Below are 23,211 nucleotides of genomic sequence, written 5' to 3'. Positions count from 1 at the left end.
GGAAACCCACTACGTTGTGGGCAATGACGAAACTAAACAGTTGTCTGACCATATATAGGGTAGGTAACCCATAAACCTAACCAATATTATCTCTTACCTAAACCCTAAACCCTTACCATCTCTGACAGCTTGACAAAACCATCTCTAACCAAAACTAACTATCACCCTAAACCTAAATGAACCATCGCTACCTGACCATAACCATTTCTAACATAATATCTAAACTAAACCATTCCTAACTTAATACCTTAACGTAACCATTTCTAACATTATACCTAAACGAAACCATCCCTAAACGAATAAACTGAACGATCTTAAACTAACACCTACGCTACACTACAGTAGCACAAGATGATTGTAGAACATAAAAATATAATAGGAGAATACAACAGCTGCTATCGGTTCATATAAATACATATATACATATTATATATGAACACTCTTTACTTAATAAAGAGTACTTCTATGTTTAATCACATCCCTCCAACAACAGGACATCTCAATTACAGAGACCTCTAGGGGGCAATATGTTCCTAATTTAACAGGGCTTTCCAGGGAAGGACAGTCAGATTTAGAGTTACCCTATAGCCATCACATCCAGCCTGTTGGGCTCCCAAATGCCTTTTGTTTGATATAAAAACATATTTATCATAGGTGCCCCATTATGCAGCCCCTCCATTGTTAGATACTGAAAAATGCAAAATGGTGTTTTGCTAAAGAAGAAAAGAAATGCATGATACTGTAGGTAGCCTTATCTCATGAATGACTTTCGGAAAAAAAAGTCTGCCTAAAGAGAACAAATAACACAGTGAGTGACTGAATAAAAAAAAGTTGCCTATTTAATTTATAGAACAGAAGCAACAGTAAAATAATACGCAGGGATCGCAAATTGCAGACTGAAAACCTTATTTGTAACAACATCAATAGCAAAGAACTATCGCACAGATCAGCACCGCTGCTGGAAAAGGTCTAAATCCTAAAACTACTAAATCCTCCCAGTTAAAACTCTCTTACCGTTTTATTCGACTTTCATCTCTGAGGTTTCTCCCGTCTAGGTCTGTTCCATGTCTCTGAAAGGGAAACGGAGAAGATATGAACCTCATCACCATTTCAGGCAGATTTTACACAGACTAAATTCTTAAGGTTTCATTCAAGTAGTCCAAAACCTTCAGTTGGTTTTCTGTCTAGAACTACCAAGAGATGCTTACTAAGAGTCAGCGTTGACCACAATCTCTATTGGTTCTCTCTTTGATGATGGGGCGGACATTTTATTCATGATTTCATACACAGGATCAGGGAGTGACTGAGCGGTACAGAAGATGCAAGACAACATTTAGTTATTTTGGTTAATTAAACTCAACTCAACTTATGTACAATTATCTGGTGCCCAAAGGGGAGGAACATATGAGAGAGAGAGAGAGAGAGAGAGAGAGAGATGTGATGAGTGGGAGAGAGATAGAGAGAGAGATAGAGAGATGTAATGAGTGGGAGAGAGAGAGAGAGAGAGAGAGAGAGAGAGAGAGAGAGAGAGAGAGAGAGAGAGAGGGATAGAGAGAGAGAGAGATGACCACCTTATTAGGCCAATATTGGTCCGTATTGCTATTTTAGTTCTAACTTCTTCAAAGGATAAAGCAACATATATTCTGATCGCTGATAAGAGGGATATTCGGCAGGTTTATACCTAGTTATTAGTAGACATGATTCAGTGTCATGACTCACTCAACTCATAAAAAACAGTCCATTTCAACACAAGGCAGAAAGGTTCTGTGTTTGTGTGTTGATTCATGTATGTGTGTGTGTGTGTGTGTGTGTGTGTGTGTGTGTGTGTGTGTGTGTGTGTGTGTGTGTGTGTGTGTGTATTTTATAGCAGTGGTTCTCAACTGGTCTGGGCTTAAGTCGTAAACCACTTTTGTACAATTCAAACCAAGCCACTTTATTTCCTAAAAATGGGCCCTAACCCTAAACATGAATTAACTAATATTTTCATCCCTGCATTCAAAACACATTAGTGTAGCAATAAATAACTTTTTTGTGTCAATGTAAATTCCATATTTAATAAACTCTGAGTCATATTTTCGCTCTGCCATATTCAGCAACTGTTCAAATGACAACGTAAGCCTGTCACCTTTCAATCAATTGTTGACATAACAAAATGTCCAAATAAAAGCATACATCAGACAGCTAAGCACTAGAACTATTTTTGGCTATTTCTCATGTTAAATTTGATTTTTTACAATAACATATCATTTTTTAAGTCTGTGACGAACGAGTTCAGAAAAACTGTTTTAAAGGACCAATTACCTGTCACATTAACGGACAACAAGGTGGAATCACGATGTCGGATGGCGTGGTGAGCTTGACAGAAATAATGTCCTCCATGCTCAGATGTCATATTACTGAGGGTGTAGTTCTGTCCTGATTCCTCCACTGAGTCGTCTTGTTCCTTGAACCAGGTCTACTCAGCTGCTGGGTTGGCATCACTGCTGCAGCTCAGAGTCACTGAACTGCCCTCCTCTACTTCACCAGAGGGACTCACGGTCACTGCGGGGGTCTTTGGAGCATCTGTTCAGTTACATTTCATTACTATATAAAATACCAACAGTTTAAAAATATACATTTAGTTCTCAACCTTAGTGGTCCATAACATCCGGCTTCATGTCAGTGTACTGTGGAGTTGACTTACACACTGAAGGAGAGGGAAAACGTTTAAATCTTTCAACAGTACATGCAAAGCTGTCTTCAGAGTTAGGGATAGGGGTAATGCTGTCCCAGTACGGTCCTGGCTCTCCTGCCTTCTCCCCACTCCTGAACCACTTGAAGGTAGGGTTAGCTAGACTACACATACTGTGACATGCCAAGGATAGCATGGCTGGATAGGCTGGGGAAATAGCCACCTTCACCTGGAGATCTGGGTCAGACAAAAAAAATATTTAAATGTATACAACCACAAGATCATTATATTAACAAGATAATAATAAATAATACATGAAATTTATATTGTGCTTCTCTAGGTACTCAAAGGTTTGAGGAAGCTTTACAGAGCGAAAACAAAACGAGAAAAAAAAGAAAAGATCATTGAATAAGAACGTATATTAGCAAGAAGATCAGAAAGGAGGAAGGGGGGGAAAGGAAAGGAGGTTACGTGGTGAAAGCAATCTTGAAGAGCAGGTTTTGAGGGCCTGTTTATATGAAGGGAGCGTGTTAGCCAGATGTTGCCAAAGATTAACTGTCACGAATAAGAACACTCCAGGGCTATCAATATATTCCCAATCTGGTTGTTCTGTTATTCTCATGAATTTGTACTCAGTGGAGTCACTCGGTCTCAGGTCTTTGATTCTATCTTTAGAAAACCACAGCATGTTCTTGACTTGTGGCTGCTGTACATTTTCATGGTACACAATTCTGCAGCTGATATCACCTGTTGATCTTCTTGAAGCGAAGACATTACAAGATCTGTAACTAACTGTCAAGTAATTATAACCCTGTTGCGCTGTAAAAAAAAAAGAAGCAAATTTCATTGAGAATCAACAAAACATTTAACAGAGATCACTGCATTTAATGCTGAATTCGGACTGTTGTATATAGAGACCTGGATGCAGTATGCAAAAGGAACTACATTAACTCCAGATGATTGTCAACAATTGAGCCGCCAGATAATGGCCAAATAGTCTGAATTGAATCCCAAATGATCCTAAAGTTGAAAAGAAATATTCCCAGAATACTATGATCTAATCGTGAGGAGGACAAATGAGACCTAACTGACGTCTAGATGGGTTTTCTTTTAACATTTAAAAAACAACTTTAAAACAAATACTCCAATATATTAACCTGTGTTCTTAACTAAACACACCTTTCTGAAGTTGATTATTGAATGTGATTCAAAATGTTGTTTTCACCCTCTCTTTATTTGGTTGCATTGGAAACATTTCAAATGTTAAGAATGTAAAAGTACCAACCTACTGACAGAAGGATATCTAGGAATGCTGTTGTTGCTGATGTAAGGTTCATATTTTTTTCTCTCACTCTGTTGTTCTAGAGACACATTTAACCATGCAGGTAATACATTTACTGAAAGATATATTATTATTTTTGAAAAATCCCCGCTCTGACCTTCTTCAGATTTATTTTAGTGCTCACATTTTAATGCTCATGTTCATTCTTAGATCATACTATAAAGGTTGTGACTCAGTCAAATGCAAGAGGGAGAGAAAGCTGAACTTCTTTGGAAACCTTATCTCACCCTCAACCGTCAGTTTCCGTTTCTGTCAAAGAAACCGATCAACACCAAATTAGGAACTTATCTTCCAGTTTCTTCTTTCAAGCATATGTAGTGCTATACTCAAGTAAATAAAACATATGTTCTAAAATAGCACAATATACACAGTATTTTAAAGGTAAATGAATTAGTTAACAATTACAATAACTTCTTATTTCTTATTTCGCCAGCCTGACAATATAACCTGTCCAACACATCGATGATCCATTAGCCAGCCTGACAATATAACCTGTAAAACACATCGATGATCAATTAGCCAGCCTGACAATATAACCTGTAAAACACATCGATGATCAATTAGCCAGCCTGACAATATAACCTGTACAACACATCGATGATCCATTAGCCAGCCTGACAATATAACCTGTACAACACATCGATGATCCATTAGCCAGCCTGACAATATACCTGTCAAACATCGATGCTCTGTTAGCCAGCCTGACTATATAACATGTTTAAAACATTGATGCTCTGTAAGCCAGCCTGATAAGATAACCTGTTTAATACATTGATGATCCGTTAGCCAGCCTGACAATATAACATGTTTAACATCAATGCTCAGTTAGCCAGCCTGACAATGGCATGTTTAAAACATTGGTACTCTATTAGCCAGCCAGATGTTTAACACATCGATGATCTGTAAGCCAGCCTGGCAATATAATGTTTAAAACATCGATACTCTATTAGCCAGCCAGACATTTAATACATCGATGCTCTGATAGCCAGCCTGACAATACAAAATGTTTTTTTCGATCTACATCAGCAGTAAAGAATAGTCATTGTAATCATCACCAAACATGCCTAGTTGGACTTTCCTTTTAACCGTCAACATGTTGCTGTTACAAATTCTTGAATTATATATAAGTGGATTTTTTCATACCCATATAAGAAATGTATTCAGAAAGAAGTTGTAGGCAAATACATAAGTTATTACTTGTTGTGAATTTCACAATTTATCGGGAAAGAATAAACAGTTCCCCAGAGTCAAATGTTTGAAAGCCTGAACTGTTTTGACAGTTTATTCATGTTATCTGAAGGTGATGTTAAACCTGCGTCCATCGACATGGAAATTTGCATACATGTGTTGAAATAGTCAGGGCATAGAGGACAACAGTAGCAAACAAATAGTTCCCCTTTATGTAATTATATAATTTGGTTTTATTATGCAGTTATTTACAATACAGGCACATAACAGCTGTTCCCCACTGTTACTTACTTTGTCTGCCTACGTGTTTTTAAAATTATATTTTTACTCTCCATTCTTGAATCTTGAAATATTCTTCTTCATAAAATAATTTCTAGTTAATCGGACTCAATCAAATTAGTTTGATTAAGTTTAAAGAACATCATAAAATAAATCTGTACAATTCTCAAAAAACAACAACAACAACAACATTAAATTATCTCAGATCACATTATTCACCCATCCTGTCCAGAACTCATTATGAAAGTATCATTGAAATAGTGCTGATAAAAGGTGATTCGGTTTTGATTCGGAGATACCTCCAAAATAAAGTGACTTGGTTGAAAATCTCTCAACATATCTTCAAACGTTGACATTCCTTCGTAGAAACCCGATTGTGTTACAATATGTGCTAGTGAACCAAACGCGTGTTAGCGGATGCTTGTGTTAGCTCAGGGGTAAAAAAAAAAACGACAACAGGGCCAGCGTCTCTACGACGTCTCTTCGTTTTGCTCGATGTTGGCGACCAGCCCCTTGGTGTCCACTCTGGATCGGATGGGGTTATTAAAGTACAAGTGGTTGTCGAAAGTAAGCTCTCCCAGGGACGGCCTTGGGATCCTGTTGCGCAGCAGGAAGAGCCCGAGGCAAACCGCGGCGATGCTAACCAGCACCACGGCTACGATCACTCCCGCATTAGCGCTGGAAGCCTTTTGCTTGCTCAAGGGCGCTGGGGGAGACAAAGGTGAAGGTGAAGGTATAAAGGGAGTTACAGTTCACTGAAATGTTGGTGGTCGGCAATCGTATCTTTTAGTTTCCTAGAATTTGTTGAATAAGGCCTTTGGTCTGGGCTAGAGTCCTAGAAGCTGGGTTAGAGTCCTAGAATAAGAATAAGGCCTTTGGTCTGGGCTAGAGTCCTAGAAGCTGGGTTAGAGTCCTAGAATATTGTTAAGGGTTAGAGTCCTGAGTATAAGGGTTAGAGTCCTGAGTTTGTTTGTATAAAGGTTAGAGTCCTGAGTTTGTATAAGGGTTAGAGTCCTGAGTTTGTGTCCAAGTTCTGTCTGGGTTAGAGTCCTAGAATCTGGATTGGAGTTCCAGAGAAAGGACCAAGTTCCTTTAGGTCGGGTTGTATTCCCGACTTGGGTTCCAGAGAGACTGTTGATCTGATCTTAAATACATTGCACTTTCAATTTTACTTACTAAAAAGCCTTTTTAACTTTCAATTTAATTTTCTCTTGCACTTGCACATTGCACTTTCTATTTTACTCATTTCTTGCATATGTTTTCTTTTACTTATCTATTATTTTATTTTATTGTATGATAATGTTTATATGTGAAGCACTTTGAGTCTGCCTTGTGGATGAAAAGTGCTATATAAATAAAGTTGCCTTGCCTTGCCTTTCCTGCATTTAACAGACTCCGACGTAAGAGAAAATAAAATCGACAAGACAATTTTGAATACATTGCTAGCATAGCATTTGTGTATCAAAAATGTGTCAGTTTAACATTAATTACATATCAAAACCACCTGAAACGACTTGCCGAGGTCCGGTATCAACAATGAAAACATATTATCACATGTATAAATTATTATTTGTATTTATTATTATTATTATTATTCTTTTTATTATTATTTAAATCCATTGAATGTGCTTACCGATCGCTGGAGGCTTCTCTGTTGGTGTAATGACTGTCAATAAGATAAAATATACATGTAAATACCACAACAAAGCAAAAATGATATTAATATTACACTACTACTTTAACTACTACTGACGCTACTTCTACTGACTGCTTAATAATAACTTACCTTTCGATTAAGTAATTTAGCCGATGCTTTAAAGTGACTAACAGTGAAGAAAAAATGTAAGATACAAGTCATCGAGAAGCAGATAAGGGTTAGGCATCTTGCTCAGGATGGCAGTAATAATAACCACAATCAGATCAAGAATAATAATGATAATACTGCTTACTTTTGGCTATCTTGCAGATGAAGGGCTTGTATCTGGTGCATCTGCTAAGAATCCATAGTCCGCTGTCAGATTGGATGTCCACGCACCCGTCCTTTACCACAGGGAGGTCTTGCTTCCAGTTAGTGTAGTCCACCACACTGTTGTCGAGCCACATCGCCTCAGCTTGGGAACAAGGTTCACAATATCAAACTAACCTCAAAACAAACTATTAATGATGGTATCAAACACCTCTGTGATACGAGTATAAATAAATTCTTCCACAATATATAGTAATATATACTTTAAACAAAATACTATGCATAATAAATACTTTAATATCTTGAGTATATACTTAACATACATAATATACATAAACGGTATATATTCTTTATATAACGATCTGCTGTTAAAATAATTGCAGAATATAATGTTCTTAAACCATATGCAGCACATTGTGCAAGATATATATATGTATATATATATATATATATATATATATTCTCATCAGCCAGTTCTACCTTCATGGTTAAAGTACATGCCGATCCAGAAGGATGAGGAATCATCCACTATAAGCTCCAGGCTTTGCTGGATGAAGTAACCCTCTGCTGGGTCCGCAATGCTCACCAGAGCTCCCCCTGCAAAAAGGTACATCTTACGGCCTGCTACACAAAGCATAGATTCTGGTATACGCTACAGAGTGGGCACGCTACGGAGCTAGCACACTACAGCACGTACATGCTACAGCGCGTTCACAGCTAGCAATGTACAGCAATAGCACTAAAGGCTAAATGCTACCATAGTACACAGAACGCCCGGCCGGGTTGTATTGTATTTGAACACTGCAGTATACAAATACTGAGCTGCTGAGTGTTTGAATACTGCAGCTCAAATCTGAAGGGATTTGAGCTGCGTTCAAATCAAAGGACCTGTCCGGAGGCACTTGACAGAAGCGTGGGCCCAGCTCTCCAACTCGTAGGTGTGGAAGGAGTAGCAGTGACCTCGGAACGGGACCCACGACATCGTCCTCTTTGGTTCTGGACAGCTCCCAGGATACTGTGGCGGCAGCGTCGGGGCGACGGCTGTGGGAGACGCAAGAAAGGACCACAAAGGGGACACTTTACTTTTCGCCATGTTTGCTGTTCAGAACTACGCCGGACCCACTACGTCCGTTGTGGGTTCCTCCTTCCGCCGCAAGGGCCGGACATTCGCCTCCCAAAAAATTGCAAACGTGCGTCGAGGCGATGCAGCAGCAAGGGGTGTGATTGGTCCGCTGACTTGACATAAATCAGACGACGCACGAACAAAAACAGGCTCATGACTGGGTCGAAGCGACTGCGTGGTCATGTGTTACGTCAACGTGGAACCGTCCATAACCAAGCCTTAAGCCCTTGCAATTCAGAGGGTGTAGGTTTAGCGGTGTCAAATAATGTGGGCCTGTCAAGGCGACTGACCTGTCGACTGTTTGCAGAGTGAGTAGTAGTTTTCGGTACAAGCTGCTGTCTTCCATGTTTTATCGATATCCATGTACACGCAGGCCTGGTTCGACTTCGGCTCGCCCGGCGCCCATTTTGTGAAGGACAGACGCCAGTTGTCAATCCACTGGAACGTTCCGCCGGTCTACAGAAGACGAGAGACAGATTTTTTTGTGTGTTCATGGAACTTCCTTTCAAGGGTACAGATATTCTTTCACTTCTTGTTCTGTTGGAGATGGCAGCTTTCACCTGTGTGGCAATTCCCATGATGCACTGCTTTCCCCCACTAAGCTCATTTTGCTCGCATATACGAGTCAAAATATTTTATTGTCTGTAATTGAGTCGCAGTTAGGGGCTTCGCTGGTGGAGTCACGATGAGAAGACACCACGACTGTACGGTCACTGCCCTCACCAGGTTGCTGTTAAGCCCGATCCACACAGACTTATTGTGCCGGTCAACTTGGAGGCTGACGAAGGCATGGGTCATGGGGTTCAGGATGCTGGCCAGGTCGGCGTCGTCTGAGAGACACTGCTTCCTCGCCTCGTCCCACCTCATCTTCATCGTCTGCATCTTGTAGGACTCGTTGCCGAACTTGACGAAGGCGTTCGGCACAAGGGTGGTGGGCTTCACCGCGATGTTGGAGTCTTTGTACAGAAAGGGCGTAATGTGTCCGTTAGATTTAGACTTAGTCTGTGTTTTTTATTTTTTTTGTCATTAATTTATTCAATGTATCATGGGTTCAATGTCTAATTGTCATTTCAGTACAATCAGCTGCTTAACGGTACTGTAATTGTTTGTGAGAGGACGAGACTTCCGGCCAACGTCCCGGCTCCTTACCCACGTTTCGTTTGCAGATGAAACCCCGCTTTGCACCACAGTCTTCTACCTTCCAGAAGCCCGCCAGCTTGGGGATACTTCCCACAATAATCACGCAGTCAAACTCCTAGGGGGCACAATATTCACACACCAAGTCATTTGCTTGACGTTCCGGGGGGGGGGGGGGGGGGGGCAACCTGGTGTCATACCTCGCTGTGGCCGGAAAAGCGCCCGCCGGGCGAGCTGGAGGGGTGACCTTTGGCCCAGTTGGTGTAGGTCACGCCCTTGCCGTCCGTCCACAGGAATCGCATCTCCCAGTTGACGTCGTTCATGCCGATCCACATGTCCTGAGGGTGCTGCTGCAGCTGCATGGTGAGGAAGGCTGGGACAGGGGGCACAGAGTACGCCTCGGCTGATCACCTGACCACTGCAGTAGTGTCGTGCATTGTGTTCAACCTGTAGAGGGCCACCTGGCTCCATATTTACATCTTAATCCTACATTTTAGAAATGTTTGTATTACAACATTGCTACAGCTTAGATTGATTGTAGCCTTTTCTCTTCATATCTCTTTCATTTTTACTACTGTGCCACACTTGCTGCTGACATGACACACATGAAGGTCTTCCCTGGGTTTAAGCAATTACAAGTATCCTTGTCTCTTGTTTAATTCACACTTTAGAGTAATGCACTGGGCTCCAGTCCGGATCTCACTGTATGAGGCCGCTAGTGCTATGCTAGGCGCTTGTGGGAGGACCTCTCTCACCTTGTTCTCTGGTGTTGAGGATGGATGCCAGATTCGCTCCCTCATTTATGCAGTGAGTCCGGGCGTCTTGCCAGGTCATCTTGTCGCTACCCGTCACAAACTTGTAGCACTAGGAAAACAGGATGCGTCACTCCTGACACTAGCAGAAAAACCTGACCGCTAGCTGTGATCTCCATAACTGATGTGTCATGCATATCTAATAGTAGGATGGATCGGGGGCCGATTTGTCGATCTATCTGATTAACTGTAAAAGCCTGAGCTTCACGTTACTTGATTTGTGCCAAATACTCAGAACAAAGAATTTGTTGGGTGTCAGTATAACGGACACCCAATTCAATTTCACTTTAATGTTAATTTGACGATTAAAGTATTGTATATTTAAGGGTTAGCCTAGCAGGTCTTACTGAGCCCCAGAGGCCCTTCTTCCCCCTCCTGTTGAACCTGTGAACCGCTGATTAGTCATTACCTAGCTTAGCTTAACACTGGAATTAGCATCCTTACCTTTCCCTGGAAGGGCGTGAAGTTTGGCGGGCAGCCCCCAATGGGGGCCGGGGCAGGGGCCACGGTGGTGTTGAGGAAGTCTTTGTGTCTCTTGCAAATAGAGGGTAGTTCCACGCCACAGTTGATATCGTTCCAGTACCCTGCATGGCCCAGGTTTTCAGAAGAAAAAGGCCAGAAAGTAAGGAATGTCATGAGTCTGCAAGTGATACTTGGGCAAAATCTGGTGCACCCAACTAGACTATGTCCCTTGATTTTTTCCCTATGTCTTGTAGAAAACTAAAGGACCGGTTATGGTTCCACGTCAACGCAACATAATGATCATGCAGACGCTTCGACGCAGTCATGAACATGTTTTGGTTCTGCGTCGGTTTTTAGTGAGCGGGCAATCACAGGCCTTGCTGCTGCGTCACCTCGACGCAAGGTTACAATTTTTTGGAGGAGCACTCCGGCCCCTGTGGTGGATGCAAGGAGGGTCCGCAAGGACGTAAAGGGTCCGTAAACCCCCTTGCGTTGTGTCGACATGGAACCATAACTCAGCATTCAATGTAAAATGATGAAGCATGATGTGAAGCGATTGTACACATCAAGCTCGGTACAACTATTGAACAGCATTGTGTTGAGTTATGAGCCCCGGTACACACCCATGCTCTTGTATATTGTCACACAGTTCTCATCGTTGTTCGCAAAGTTGGGCTCATTCTGTTCCCAAGCAGCATAGGTCAATGGAGTCCCGTCCACCCAGCTGCCAACACACAAAGGAAACCACTGAATATTCACAAACCTAGCAGCCACTTGGTCAACGATGTCATACAGCCAAAACTCTGAAAATGACCCGTGTGTGATGGGATTTACCTGAACGACTTGTCCAAGTTGACTGTCAGTCCGATGTAGAACTGTCCCCAGCTTCCTCTGTTAATCTGAGGAAACATAGGAATACATGTAAACACAAGTCTGCTGTCTGGGCTGGGTTTTTCTTAAAAAAAAGATGTTAAATCATAATGAGATCAACCTGGTTAATTACTAAAAATACTGAAGAAAAAGATCACAAAGCAGAAGCATAGATGTTATACTCATGGAGGTCATCCACATTGACACTGACCCTCAGACTCAGAGAGAATGCCACCTGCCTGTTTCCAGAGGAACTTCCTCTCGTTTTCCCCGGTTATCACCGCCAGCTCTCCATTTTTCTGATGGCAGACTTCCCTCGCGTCTTCCATGGTTAGCTGATCATGGTTTAGGAAGTACTGTGTGTCGTTGTAGATAGTCCAACCATCATCTGTTGTGGTGTACACTGGATATACGCAACACAACCTGCTTAGACACTAGTACTGAACAATATAATGACAACACACTGCTTGGACATAAGTGTTGCACACAATAAAAATAGCAGACCGTGATTAGACACTAGAGAGGGAGAGAGAGAGCGAGAGCGAGAGAGAGAGGAAGAGGAAGAGAGAGTCACCTATGACTTCTGCAGTCGGGTCAGGTTTTGGCGTCACGCCTGAAAACATAAAAATCCCCAGCGCGGGGGGATTGAGTGACAGCTTAGAGTGCGTAATGAGCTGCATAACAATGATAACTATATAATTGTATAATAATAATAAGATGAAAACAAATAACTACAAATAACGTGAATAGTGCACATATTGCGGGACCTTTGCGTATCTGACAGATCCAGTCTTTGTAGGCTTCACAGAAGCAGTCGTTCCAGCGGCCATCGTACAGCTCCACCTCTGCACAGTGCTCCAGGTCGTTGTAGTTGTTGGGCTCTCCGAAGCGCCACCTCTCAAAGCTCAGCTGCAGAGGAGAGATGTCAGGACGTTTTGGTACTATAAACACAAAATAGAAGACACAGGAGATGACGACTACGAAGAAGAGGAATAATAAAAAAAAAAAGATTATTTTTGGAAGAAAATGCATTGGTTTCGTCCGGGCCGGTCAGAACGATATTCTAAGGGGCGTGATATTATCAAGGTCATGAGATGGTAGGAGGGGTTGACTTACAGCTGAACCGTCGCTCCAGGCGAACCCAAAATTGCTATCCAGAGAGCTGAGCCCGATCCAGGCCGGATCACTGCCACTAGCATTCAAAAAACAAAAGTAGTGAGAGTCAGAAAAAAAAGAGAAAAAGCCTTCTATTGCCAAAAGTCCTGCCATATCATATCATCTCTAAGCTAAGACTACAACAGGCTAACATATTCTAGGCTAAGCTCGACTGGCGAGGATGAAGACAATGATGACAATGATAATGATAACGATGATGATAACTAAGATGACAACGTTGATGTTGATGATGATGAGAATGATGATGGATGACTTACTATATGGTAGCGAGGTCTAGGGGGCCGTGGACGCTGACCAGGTCTCCACCGAGCCCCCGGCAGAAGGCCTTGGCTTCTGCGTAGTTCTTCTTCTCCTCCTTGGGCTTCTTGTACAGCTACAGTACAGAAGCAAAAGACTGCCGTCAATCACCTGATTTCACAAACTGACCGTGTGCACTGATTTGTAGAGCTGCTGTCCTCCAGATTTGTAGAGCTACTGTCCTTCAGAATTGTATAGCTTCTGTCCTACGGATAGTATAGCTACTGTCATACTGATCTCTATAGCTACTATCCTTCTGATTTCTATAGCTACTATCCTACTGTTTTTAGAGCTAATGTCCTTTTGATTTCTGTAGTTACTTTTCAACCCAATTTTAGTTTTTTTTGTCATTAACCTGACCTTCTTTTTGAATAAAACGTGCTTTCCTTTTGAAGTTTAGTTGACTTTACTTCTGAGCAAACATGTATTGGATAAATGTATGTTTTGTTTCTCTGCAATGAAAATATTTCAGGGCAAAAACCCCTAATTGTTTTTCTGTATTGCAATAGAACCCTCGGTTCCATTGCACTCTAAAGGCCTGCTGTACTGATGTGTTGTATTCATGAAGTGTGATTCTGGAACTCCAACCAGGGAATAGAGATAGCTCCTGGTGCAACATGTTTAATATGCATTGGCCCTGTTAAAGGTAGCCTCGCGAGGCTGGCCAAACGGGAGATGTAGTGGATGATGAAACTGGGCAGTGCTGAATATCATAATAAGATAATAATCAAATAATAATATTAATGCTTCTTTGGAATCACTTGTAATCAATGTTTGGAAATGGTATTGGTATAGCTACCAGTGATGCCAGTAGCGCCACTTTTTTCGGTATTTCCAAATCAGTTATCAGATTAAAGTTACTCTTCAAAGTTACTGTGCGTTACTACTTTTTTTTTTTTTTTACCGGATCACCGATTGGCGTTGAGAGCGATGGATTGGTTTGTGTCTGTCTGTCTGTCTGTCTGTCTGTCTGCCTGTCTGCCTGTCTGCCTGTCTGCCTGTCTGCCTGTCTGCCTGTCTGTTTGTGTGAGAGTGCGTGTGCGTCTGAAGCGCAAGTCTCCAAAGACTTCAATCTATCAGAGGCGAGTGTCGACCTTGACTCTCCAGAGTCCGCGCCACCAGTTGTTATTAGCGGCGGAATTAGTCGCGCGGTGCTGCGTGCCTGCGTGCGTGCGTGCGTGCGTGCGTGCGTGCGTGCGTGCGTGCGTGCGTGCGTGCGTGCGTGCGTGTGTGTGTGTTGCGCTGGAGCGACTGCAGCAGAGAGAGCGCGCGTGGGAGCCTCTAAGTCAGGGGTCACCAACCTTTTGGAACCTGAGAGCTACTTCATGGGTACTGAGTCATACGAAGGGCACCCAGTTCTATACACGCTTCTGAAATAACAAATTTGCTCAGTTTGCCTTTAGTTATATATTACTATTAATGATTAATGATACTCATCTATGGGAAGACATGTTAATTAATTAAGTAATGTTAATGATTTCTCACAATAATTAACAACAATGACTTAAAAAAGGTGGGAAAGAGTTGTTCAAGAATGAGTAGTGCTATTTTTAGAACAGGCCTGCGGGCGCCTCATGTGGTCCTTGCGGGCGCCATGGTGCCCGCAAGGACCACTGTGTTGGTGACCCCTGCTCTAAGTTATCCCCAGAGAACTAAACCCACGGGGAGGTCCAAGCAGCTCGAGCGCAAGAACGCGCTGTTTACGTTGTTTACGTCACGCACGTGGAGATGCGTCCGGTGATCGCCCCGTAAAGCGCACAGTGATATTTTGTCTACGCATTAAAAGTTGGCGGAAGCGGTTGAAAGCCGTGTGTCAGTGTGTGCACCCAGGGCCGTAGCACCAAATTCTGGGCCCTGTATACAAGAGGTACTGATGGCCCCCCCCCGAATTTCCCCCACCAGCCCCCTGCACATAATTGTTGAGGGGTGGGTGGGAAACAATTGTTGATGGGGGGGGGGAGTTAGCATTGGCAAAACCGGTTGTAATTTTTTAATTTGAGGCGGCAGGGAGTGTTGTCGCAGCTAAATGTAACTAATACATTAACTTGTAATCTAACTTAGTTACTTTCAAAATCAAGTAATCAGTAAAGTAACTAAGTAACTATTTTGGCAACACTGATCGCTACCAAATGAAAATGGAAACGATACCATTTGTTGATTGGCTGACCTACATCATCTTCAGATCAAAGCCAAATTAAATAACACTGGGGTGACCTCTGACCTTGGTGCAGAATTTAGGGTCTTTATTCACCCAGCCGTCCGGGCAGCTCGCCGTGGGGGAAGGGGTGGTTGCCATCGTCGTCATGGAAACCCCCTCGGCACGCTTCTTGCAGATGTACTTCTCACGGTTGCTGCAGCTCACCACGTCCCACAACCCGGCCTGCATGCCGGTCGTCATGGCAACGCAGCCCTTTTTTCTGTCTTTGGGCGCAAGAAACGATGCGGGATCACGATTAAAGAGAGTGAGTGAGAGAGTGAGGGAGTAGTTCAGTGAAGTTTAGTTTCTGTGGCCCCGATAGCAGTGGGCTGTAGGGGTGGGGTGTAGGGGTGAGGTGTGGGGCTGTAGGGGTGAGGTGTAGGGGTGAGGTGTGGGGCTGTAGGGGTGAGGTGTGGGGGTGAGGTGTGGGGCTGTAGGGGTGAGGTGTGGGGGTGAGGTGTAGGGGTGAGGTGTGGGGCTGTAGGGGTGAGGTGTGGGGCTGTAGGGGTGAGGTGTGGGGGTGAGGTGTGGGGGTGAGGTGTGGGGCTGTAGGGGTGAGGTGTGGGGCTGTAGGGGTGAGGTGTGGGGGTGAGGTGTGGGGCTGTAGGGGTGAGGTGTGGGGGTGAGGTGTGGGGCTGTAGGGGTGAGGTGTGGGGGTGAGGTGTGGGGCTGTAGGGGTGAGGTGTGGGGGTGAGGTGTGGGGCTGTAGGGGTGAGGTGTGGGGGTGAGGTGTGGGGCTGTAGGGGTGAGGTGTGGGGGTGAGGTGTGGGGCTGTAGGGGTGGGGTGTGGGGGTGCATTGAACCCAGAATATGAAAGAACATGCAAGGCTCTGTAGTTTAGTGTGGAGGGACTTATGCAACACGGACAGTGTGAAGTATATAGGCCTACATATAAAGATGTATATGATAGTTGAAGTAAATACATATTAACTTGAATGGACATAGTCATATTAATAGTGCTGCCATACCCGGCATCCCTATGTTGAAGTGAGTATATTCCACGCTGGTTCCCGTGGTCCATTTAAAGGTGTGTTCGTCCTCCATATTTGAAAGTCCTGTCCAGAAATACTTCTCCGGTCTCAGACCGACCAAACTGACGAGATATGCACTCTCATACCTAAAGAAAAACACATTGACACACATGTTGGGTTGACGTTTACAGTACTATACTTTAACCAGCAATACAATTTGTTTAGAGATGGAAAGTGAAGGTACTAGATGAGAGATGGTTAGGTTCAGCTAAGTTACAGATGGTTACGTTTAGGTATCGGGTTAGAGATGGTTAAATTTAGTTATTAGGTTTGAGGTGGTAAAGTTGTAAGTATTAAGTTAGGGATACAGCAACGCATGATGGGAATAACCACCACCAGGCCTTAGTGTGGAGGCAGAGAGGAAGGGATACCTGTCTTGCACGTCCACCAGGTTCCCGCCAGACTCCTTGCAGACTTTCTTGGCATCTTCAAAGGTCTTGGTCTGAGCCCCGATCTGGTAGCAGTACCACCGGAACTGGGTCCAGCCCTAGACCCCACACAACCACAGCTCAGAACCGCAACTCCCCCTCCCCCAGTCAGGGGTTTGAAGAGGACCACTGCGATACATACACACATTAGGCCCCCAAATGTAGATAGTTCCTGATTAGTGCTTTGATAATGTAACCTATTAATATTAGTACATTTTCAGCTATTATAGAATAATTGACTTACATAAGGTACATTATGAATGACAATGAACTCCTATTTTGGTCAATGGTTTGTACAACATTCTACCTCATCCTAATCTCTACAAAAAATTTATATCAAAGATATATGTCTATGGGTCCATCCTCGGACTATTCCGACTATTCGTAGCCACTTGATGCTGCTTCTGTAACTTAGTACGTATTGGAACAGCAGGCACAGTGGTGGTGAAGGAGAACATCTTGGGGTTAAGGTAGCAAGGACAAGTGCAATCGCTATACTAGGAAACCTGCAACACACCCAATGGCCTGTACTCACCCTTTTACAGCCGGGGTTCAAAACCTCGTGGGGACCCCCAGGTTGCTTGGTGGAAGCCGTCTTCTTGCAGATGTATCCATACTCCTTCTCACAGCCTTGGTCGGCCCACTTACCCTCCTGAAGCAGGAGGAAGAGAGGAGATTGTAAGAGAGAGCCGGAGAGGGAGAGACAGACATGAGGGGAAGATGGTGTAGAGGCTTGCTAGGATGTCGGGGTGACTCCCAGTCCAAAGGTTCTGGGTTTGATCCCATATATCCAGCAGCCTACACGACTGCGTCCCTGAAAGCTTTAATAATAACTCCCTCTCTGCTTCCTCCCTGCCTACGTTTCTCCACCCTTGTATTTCAAGTGCCTGTGATTGACCAATTAGGGAAGTGATGCGCCCCCCCCCCCCCCTCCCCCCCAGGGTAGTTACCTTTCCGCGGATGAGCACGCAGTCCTCCTGGAGGTTGTTGGCGTGGGACGGCTCGTCGCTCTGCCAGCGGGTAAAGGCCACCTGGGAGCGGTCGCTCCACTCGAAGAACATCTGGCTCCTCTGGTCGTTCAGCCCAATCCACAGCTGGTCCGTGGACGCTGGAGACGCACCGGCACAAGACAAAGTCATCCCTGCGCTCCAACCCGTGGTCTGCTTCCATCCCTATATTTGGTACAATTCTTGCAAATCCAAACCTCTTCTTAAATTGCTGCGCATCTGATTCCCAGCACAATGATTTAACCCAATCAGCAAGTGTTCCAGTGAAGACAATATATGAGGCATTTTATAAATCCCAGCAGGGAATTTAAGTAGTTGTTTGCATGTGGCTATGAAGCATTAGTCTGCATTAGTCTGCATTAGCATTAGTCTGTTTGTATACAAGTATCATGAACATGTTTTGATAAAAAATGTCCCATCAATTAAATAGCTTATAAGTCAGAATCCTCCCTCAACTAGAATATGCATTTCCTGCGATCATAAGTGGGGAACACAGGGGGGAAACACAGAATTAACCCCGCGTTTACTAGCGTTATCAAAAGTATACCAGCAGATAGGGTTAGGTCTATAGTTAGGATCAGGGTCAGGTTCCGGTTATGATCAGGGTAAGTACTAGAGTTAGGTCAGGACTAGAGTTAGGGTCAGAGTGGGATACTGTGTTCTTACAGTATCCCATCTGCGAGATGAGGAAGCTCTGCTCCTCGATGTTGTGAACACTGGCCAGGTCCGCCCCGTCCTTGTGACAGGCAGACAGGGCGTCCTTCCACATCTTCTTTCCACGCTGCAGGTTGTAGCAGTTGCCCGCATACGGTACCCAGTGGCTCGGACAGAACCCAGAATCCTTCCAAGCTGGGGGGGGGGGGAATGAACGGACAGACAGACATCTTTAGCATCCCAACCTACACCAAACAAGAAGAAGAAGAAGCACACTCCAACCCAGAGGACGAATACAAGTCGAACATAATGACGAACATAATAATAAAGTAATAATAGTCATTTGAAAGAAAACTTAAAGACAACAGGCAAACCAGGTAGACAGATGGTCGGACAGACAGACAGTTGGATCTCACCCAGTGGAGGGACCTGATTGGTTAAGTTGCCGCGGCGACATATGTAGCCTCTCTTCTTGCCGCACTCGCTGCTCTCCCACTGCGCTGCCCTCGCCGTGTTCAGAACCCCACAGGCCTGGCCCGGGGCGGAGGCCGGGTGGCCTGGCACCCACAGGGTAGAGGTTAAGTTAAGGTTAAGGTTAACATGAGATACGGGGAAGTAGGGTAAGGTATGAGTGAGGTGAGGTACGGTACGGTAAGGTAGGGTAAGATAAGATTAGGGTAAGTAGAGCGCGGTTAAGGTATGGTTGAGTTAAGGCATGGTTTAGGCACGATTAGGCTAAAGTATGGTTACGGTATGGTTAATAGCAGGTATGGCAAAGGTATGCATAAGTTAAGGTATGTTTAATTGAAGGTATGGTCAAGTTAAGGTATCTTCAAGACATCATTAAGTCAAGGTTTGGTTGAGGGTAAGGGTGAGGGTAAGGGTGAGGTAAGGTTGAGGTAGGCTAAGTAAAGCTCACTCACCGGGGGCCCAGTTGAGGTATCTGAAGGGGTTTCCGTTGCTCCATCCCCAGCCGCTGTCTGCCTCCAAGCTGTTGAGACCGGTCCAGAGAGTGGCTCCCAATGTGTTGGTCAGCCCTGGAGCACCAACACCACAGTCACATCCTGAGTTCCTACCATAACACCACTATTCACTACTACTATCACGCCCCGGGCCTTACGGACTCCTACTGTTAAGGCCTTTAGCAGACATTTTTATTTTACAATGAGTAAATCTGTGGATACAGACAGGGGGGTTGATCGTGCCTACATGTAGACCGTGGACATTAGGGGACCGCATCCCAAAACCATTCAGCTGGGAGTAAAGTAGCTCACGGCTAACCTGTAGTAACCCTCTAGCCCCCAGCCCCCCACAGTGGTGGAACACATCTGGGTTCTATGGAATTCACTTTGGGTCAAAGCGTCTGCTAAATGATTCTGAGTAGTAGTAAACCGGTAGAGAGGGACTGAGGAGGATGACGGCAAGATAACCAGAGCTGGTCACCAGATCTTCAAGTGACTAAAGTGCACCGAGAGGCGAGAGCAGCAGCTTCCGGAAGGCGTACCTGCGATGTAGCTCTGCTCGTGGAGCTCCACGACGCTGAGCAGGTCAGCACCCTGCTGCTGGCAGCTCTTGCGGGCCTGGTGCCAGGTCAGCACCGACAGGACGTTCCTCTGGTACTGGACCCCCGTCACCGGGTCCGTGTCCCAGCCTTTGGTTCCTGAGACCCAATGATATACAAATTCAGATCCACATCCAAATTCAGATCCACGTTCAACGGCAATGCACATAGATTGACATCCAAACTCAAATCAGCAGTTAAATTCAGATCCAGATCCACATCCAAATTGAGTTCCACATTCGGATCCACATGCAAATTCAGATTTGAATTCAGCTCCAAATTCAGATTTGCATTCACATCGAAATTCAGATGAAAGCTCACGTTCCCACACCCGCTTCCAAATGTGGAAGTACATCAATACCTCAGATCCACTTCCATATTTTGATATCCATTTGTTGGATAGGAACTATGAGATCTACTCACAGGCCAGTATAAAATATGTACAGTATCTTTACAGTCCAGTGCTGCCTCTCTAAGCATTGCGTGGTAACTTTTGGATGAATCTGGAAGGGAACCAGAAATAGCTGCGACACAGAGTAGCACCGTTCTCTTCCTGTCCGTTTCCTGGCTGGATTTAGGAGCAAACGTCAAACAAAGGTGCTTTTGGAAGACTAGAGGAAGAGGGTGACAGCGATGCTGCGTTAACACTTTGGGAGAAGAGAAGAGGAAAAGGTTGTTTTCTTTCTACCGAGGTCAGCCGCCAGGCCTGCTTTTCCCTTTCATGAGAGAGTTCACAGAAGAATACACCTTCAGAAAGAATACAGATCAGCAAAATCGGAGGCGCAGGATCACGCGCTGCGATCAGATTCGGAGGAGAGATGAGGATGTTGTGTCATGGGTTCCTACCTTTGTCAGGACAGAATCCCCACTTCTTGTCCTTGTCATAGTCGGTTTCAGTGGCGCACCACAGCTGATGGTCCGTGCGGCCCTCTATGGTGCACTCAGAGTACCACTTCTTCATGAAGAGGAAGGGGAACTGGCAGGGGCCACCGAAGGCGTTACCGCCCAGCGTGAACGTCTCTGAAAGCAATACGGTTGTGGAAAGTAAAGTTGTCGTTTCAGACTCAGGGATAGGGTTGCTGTCTATCAGTAGAGTGGTGGATATTGAGAATCATTTAGGAGTATATAGAAGCTTAACGATCCATTAATAGTATGACATTAAATGACAACTGACTATACAACTGACCCGACAATGAATAATAAGCAAGTAAATCCAATATCCTTCTGAGTATAAAACTAATTGCATATCGTCTTGTTGTTGTTGTATTTCTTCCTAAATAAGCCCTTTGTAGTGCTGTTTTTGCAAGATAAGTTGAATTTACATCAACTCAGAATAGCTCAAAGAGAGTGGACAGAACACTGTTATTTAGTTATTTCGTTTTTCGAGTTGTGAAAGTCCCCGCCGCAAAACAAAAGGGTAAACTACTAGTTAACACTGAACAAGGGTTAACCACTAGTTAACTCTCAACAAGTTTGAACAGCTAGTTAAGGACAAACATGGTTGAACTACCAGTTAACCCTGAACAAGGGTTAACGACTAGTTAACCCTGCTGTTAGTCAGTGGTCCCTGCGGGCTCCACTTCCGTCCCGGCTGGCTCTGGCGAGGTTCCGGCGGGTTCTCGGCGTCTACCTTGGTAGCCCTTGGAGCACAGGTCCAGCGCGCCGCCGTATGTAATCCAGCGACTCCAAGTGCCGGTGCCGGTGTGGATCAGGACGTTCTGAGCGTTGTTGTGCCCCCAGTTGAAGTAGAAGTTCTCCCCCACCAGGCCGAAGAGCGTCTCGTTCTTGCACTCCCAACGCTGCAGCTTGTTCTTCTCGTCGCAGGGGAAGGGTAAGACGCTGGCGTACTTCTTGATCTCGCTGACCCCGAGGCACAGGTGGAGTGACACGCTGAGGAGCCGGGAGCCGGACGTCCATCGGAACTGCTGCTCTGCGTCGTTGGGGTCGCAGCGGGCCAACACGAGGTCCGCGGCGCTCTTTGCTCTCACGCACTTGTTGTGCTCCTTGTTGTGGATGAGGAAGGAGCTGCTGTCTGGGGGCGCAGAGAGAGGACATTACAACGGCTCAGGGCCTCTCTGGGGACCCTGACTCACTGAAAAACCCAAGCCTTGGTAACTGAAGATTGGACTTGTGAAGACTATTAAGAATAACTGCTTGACACCAAAGGATATCTGAAGAATGTTTGGTTTCGTTTGTTTGAGAGAATTTCTTAAGAAAATATTAAGAATAAATTGATTTCTTGAAAAATTAGATCTTCAAATATATTTAAAAAAATTACATTCGTCCAAAGTTGCTAATTGGTGATATTGATTCTAAGAAAAGAGTTTCTAAAGGAAAATATTGATGAAGTGAAGTAAGAAACCACTGAGTTCCAAAGAAAATGTTGAAATATCCGGATAAACGTTTGTGACTGTGAGCCCTAGTTCAAGGGTAGCAGGGATTTCCCCTCACTGAAGACCATCCTTTCAGAATGACATTTTTAAAAAAAAATACATTTTCTTCGTCCGGCTTACTAAAGTGCAGAGGTGCTCTTACAAGCCAAGTGGATATTACTAGTCACAGTGGTATTGTTACTAAAAAGCAAGCAGTCCAAATTTGGAGCAGCTATGACAAAGCAATTGCGCAGCATTATAACCGTACTTTATTACTACTATACTATACACTATGACCAAGACTATGACATTTTTGTAGCCCATCTTGAAATTTGGATTGCTTCCTTTGGTTGCAGCCAGCTTCCGACGAGTGTGCTGAATACCTCAATGTAATGGGCAGTACAGAACACATCAAACAGACGGAGACATGACGGTACGTACCCACGACGGCCTGAGCAGCGAGCGCTTGCAGGAGGACGAGCAGAGCTGGCAGGGCGGAGCAGACGGCCATAGTCCCCGGTGGTGTGGAGGTCTAGACTCTGAGCTCTGATCCGGAGGACGGGACGGTCTGAGACGGAGGAGGTCCGGGCTCGAAGTGGAACACCACACAGCAGAGACTGAGAGAATGGGACCCAGAG

The 23,211-nt window shown here is 44.5% G+C and overlaps 1 protein-coding gene across 1 annotated transcript; it reads right to left on the bottom strand.

Moving 5' to 3' along the window:
- Nucleotides 1-5,410: 5,410 nt before the first annotated feature.
- On the bottom strand, nucleotides 5,411-23,211 carry mrc1a (mannose receptor, C type 1a). The gene is made up of 30 exons (XM_060045572.1): nucleotides 23,015-23,211; nucleotides 21,832-22,233; nucleotides 21,048-21,221; nucleotides 20,145-20,300; nucleotides 19,564-19,677; nucleotides 19,057-19,197; nucleotides 18,653-18,835; nucleotides 17,930-18,087; nucleotides 17,515-17,631; nucleotides 16,923-17,038; nucleotides 16,489-16,637; nucleotides 15,545-15,744; nucleotides 13,284-13,399; nucleotides 12,967-13,042; nucleotides 12,618-12,759; nucleotides 12,425-12,463; nucleotides 12,090-12,253; nucleotides 11,815-11,879; nucleotides 11,604-11,704; nucleotides 10,963-11,102; nucleotides 10,462-10,570; nucleotides 9,907-10,079; nucleotides 9,719-9,824; nucleotides 9,293-9,525; nucleotides 8,860-9,025; nucleotides 8,335-8,487; nucleotides 7,927-8,043; nucleotides 7,430-7,591; nucleotides 7,114-7,146; nucleotides 5,411-6,186 (listed from the first exon to the last, which is right to left on the bottom strand). Exons 1-30 carry the CDS (start codon nucleotides 23,082-23,084, stop codon nucleotides 5,951-5,953), a joined length of 4,311 nt encoding a protein of 1,436 aa, XP_059901555.1. The 5' UTR covers nucleotides 23,085-23,211; the 3' UTR covers nucleotides 5,411-5,950.

Source organism: Gadus macrocephalus, chromosome 23, assembly GCF_031168955.1.
Source record: "Gadus macrocephalus chromosome 23, ASM3116895v1".
NCBI lineage: Eukaryota > Metazoa > Chordata > Actinopteri > Gadiformes > Gadidae > Gadus > Gadus macrocephalus.
Note: the sequence above shows the minus strand (reverse complement) of the source record. Positions and strands in the feature narration are given on the sequence as shown.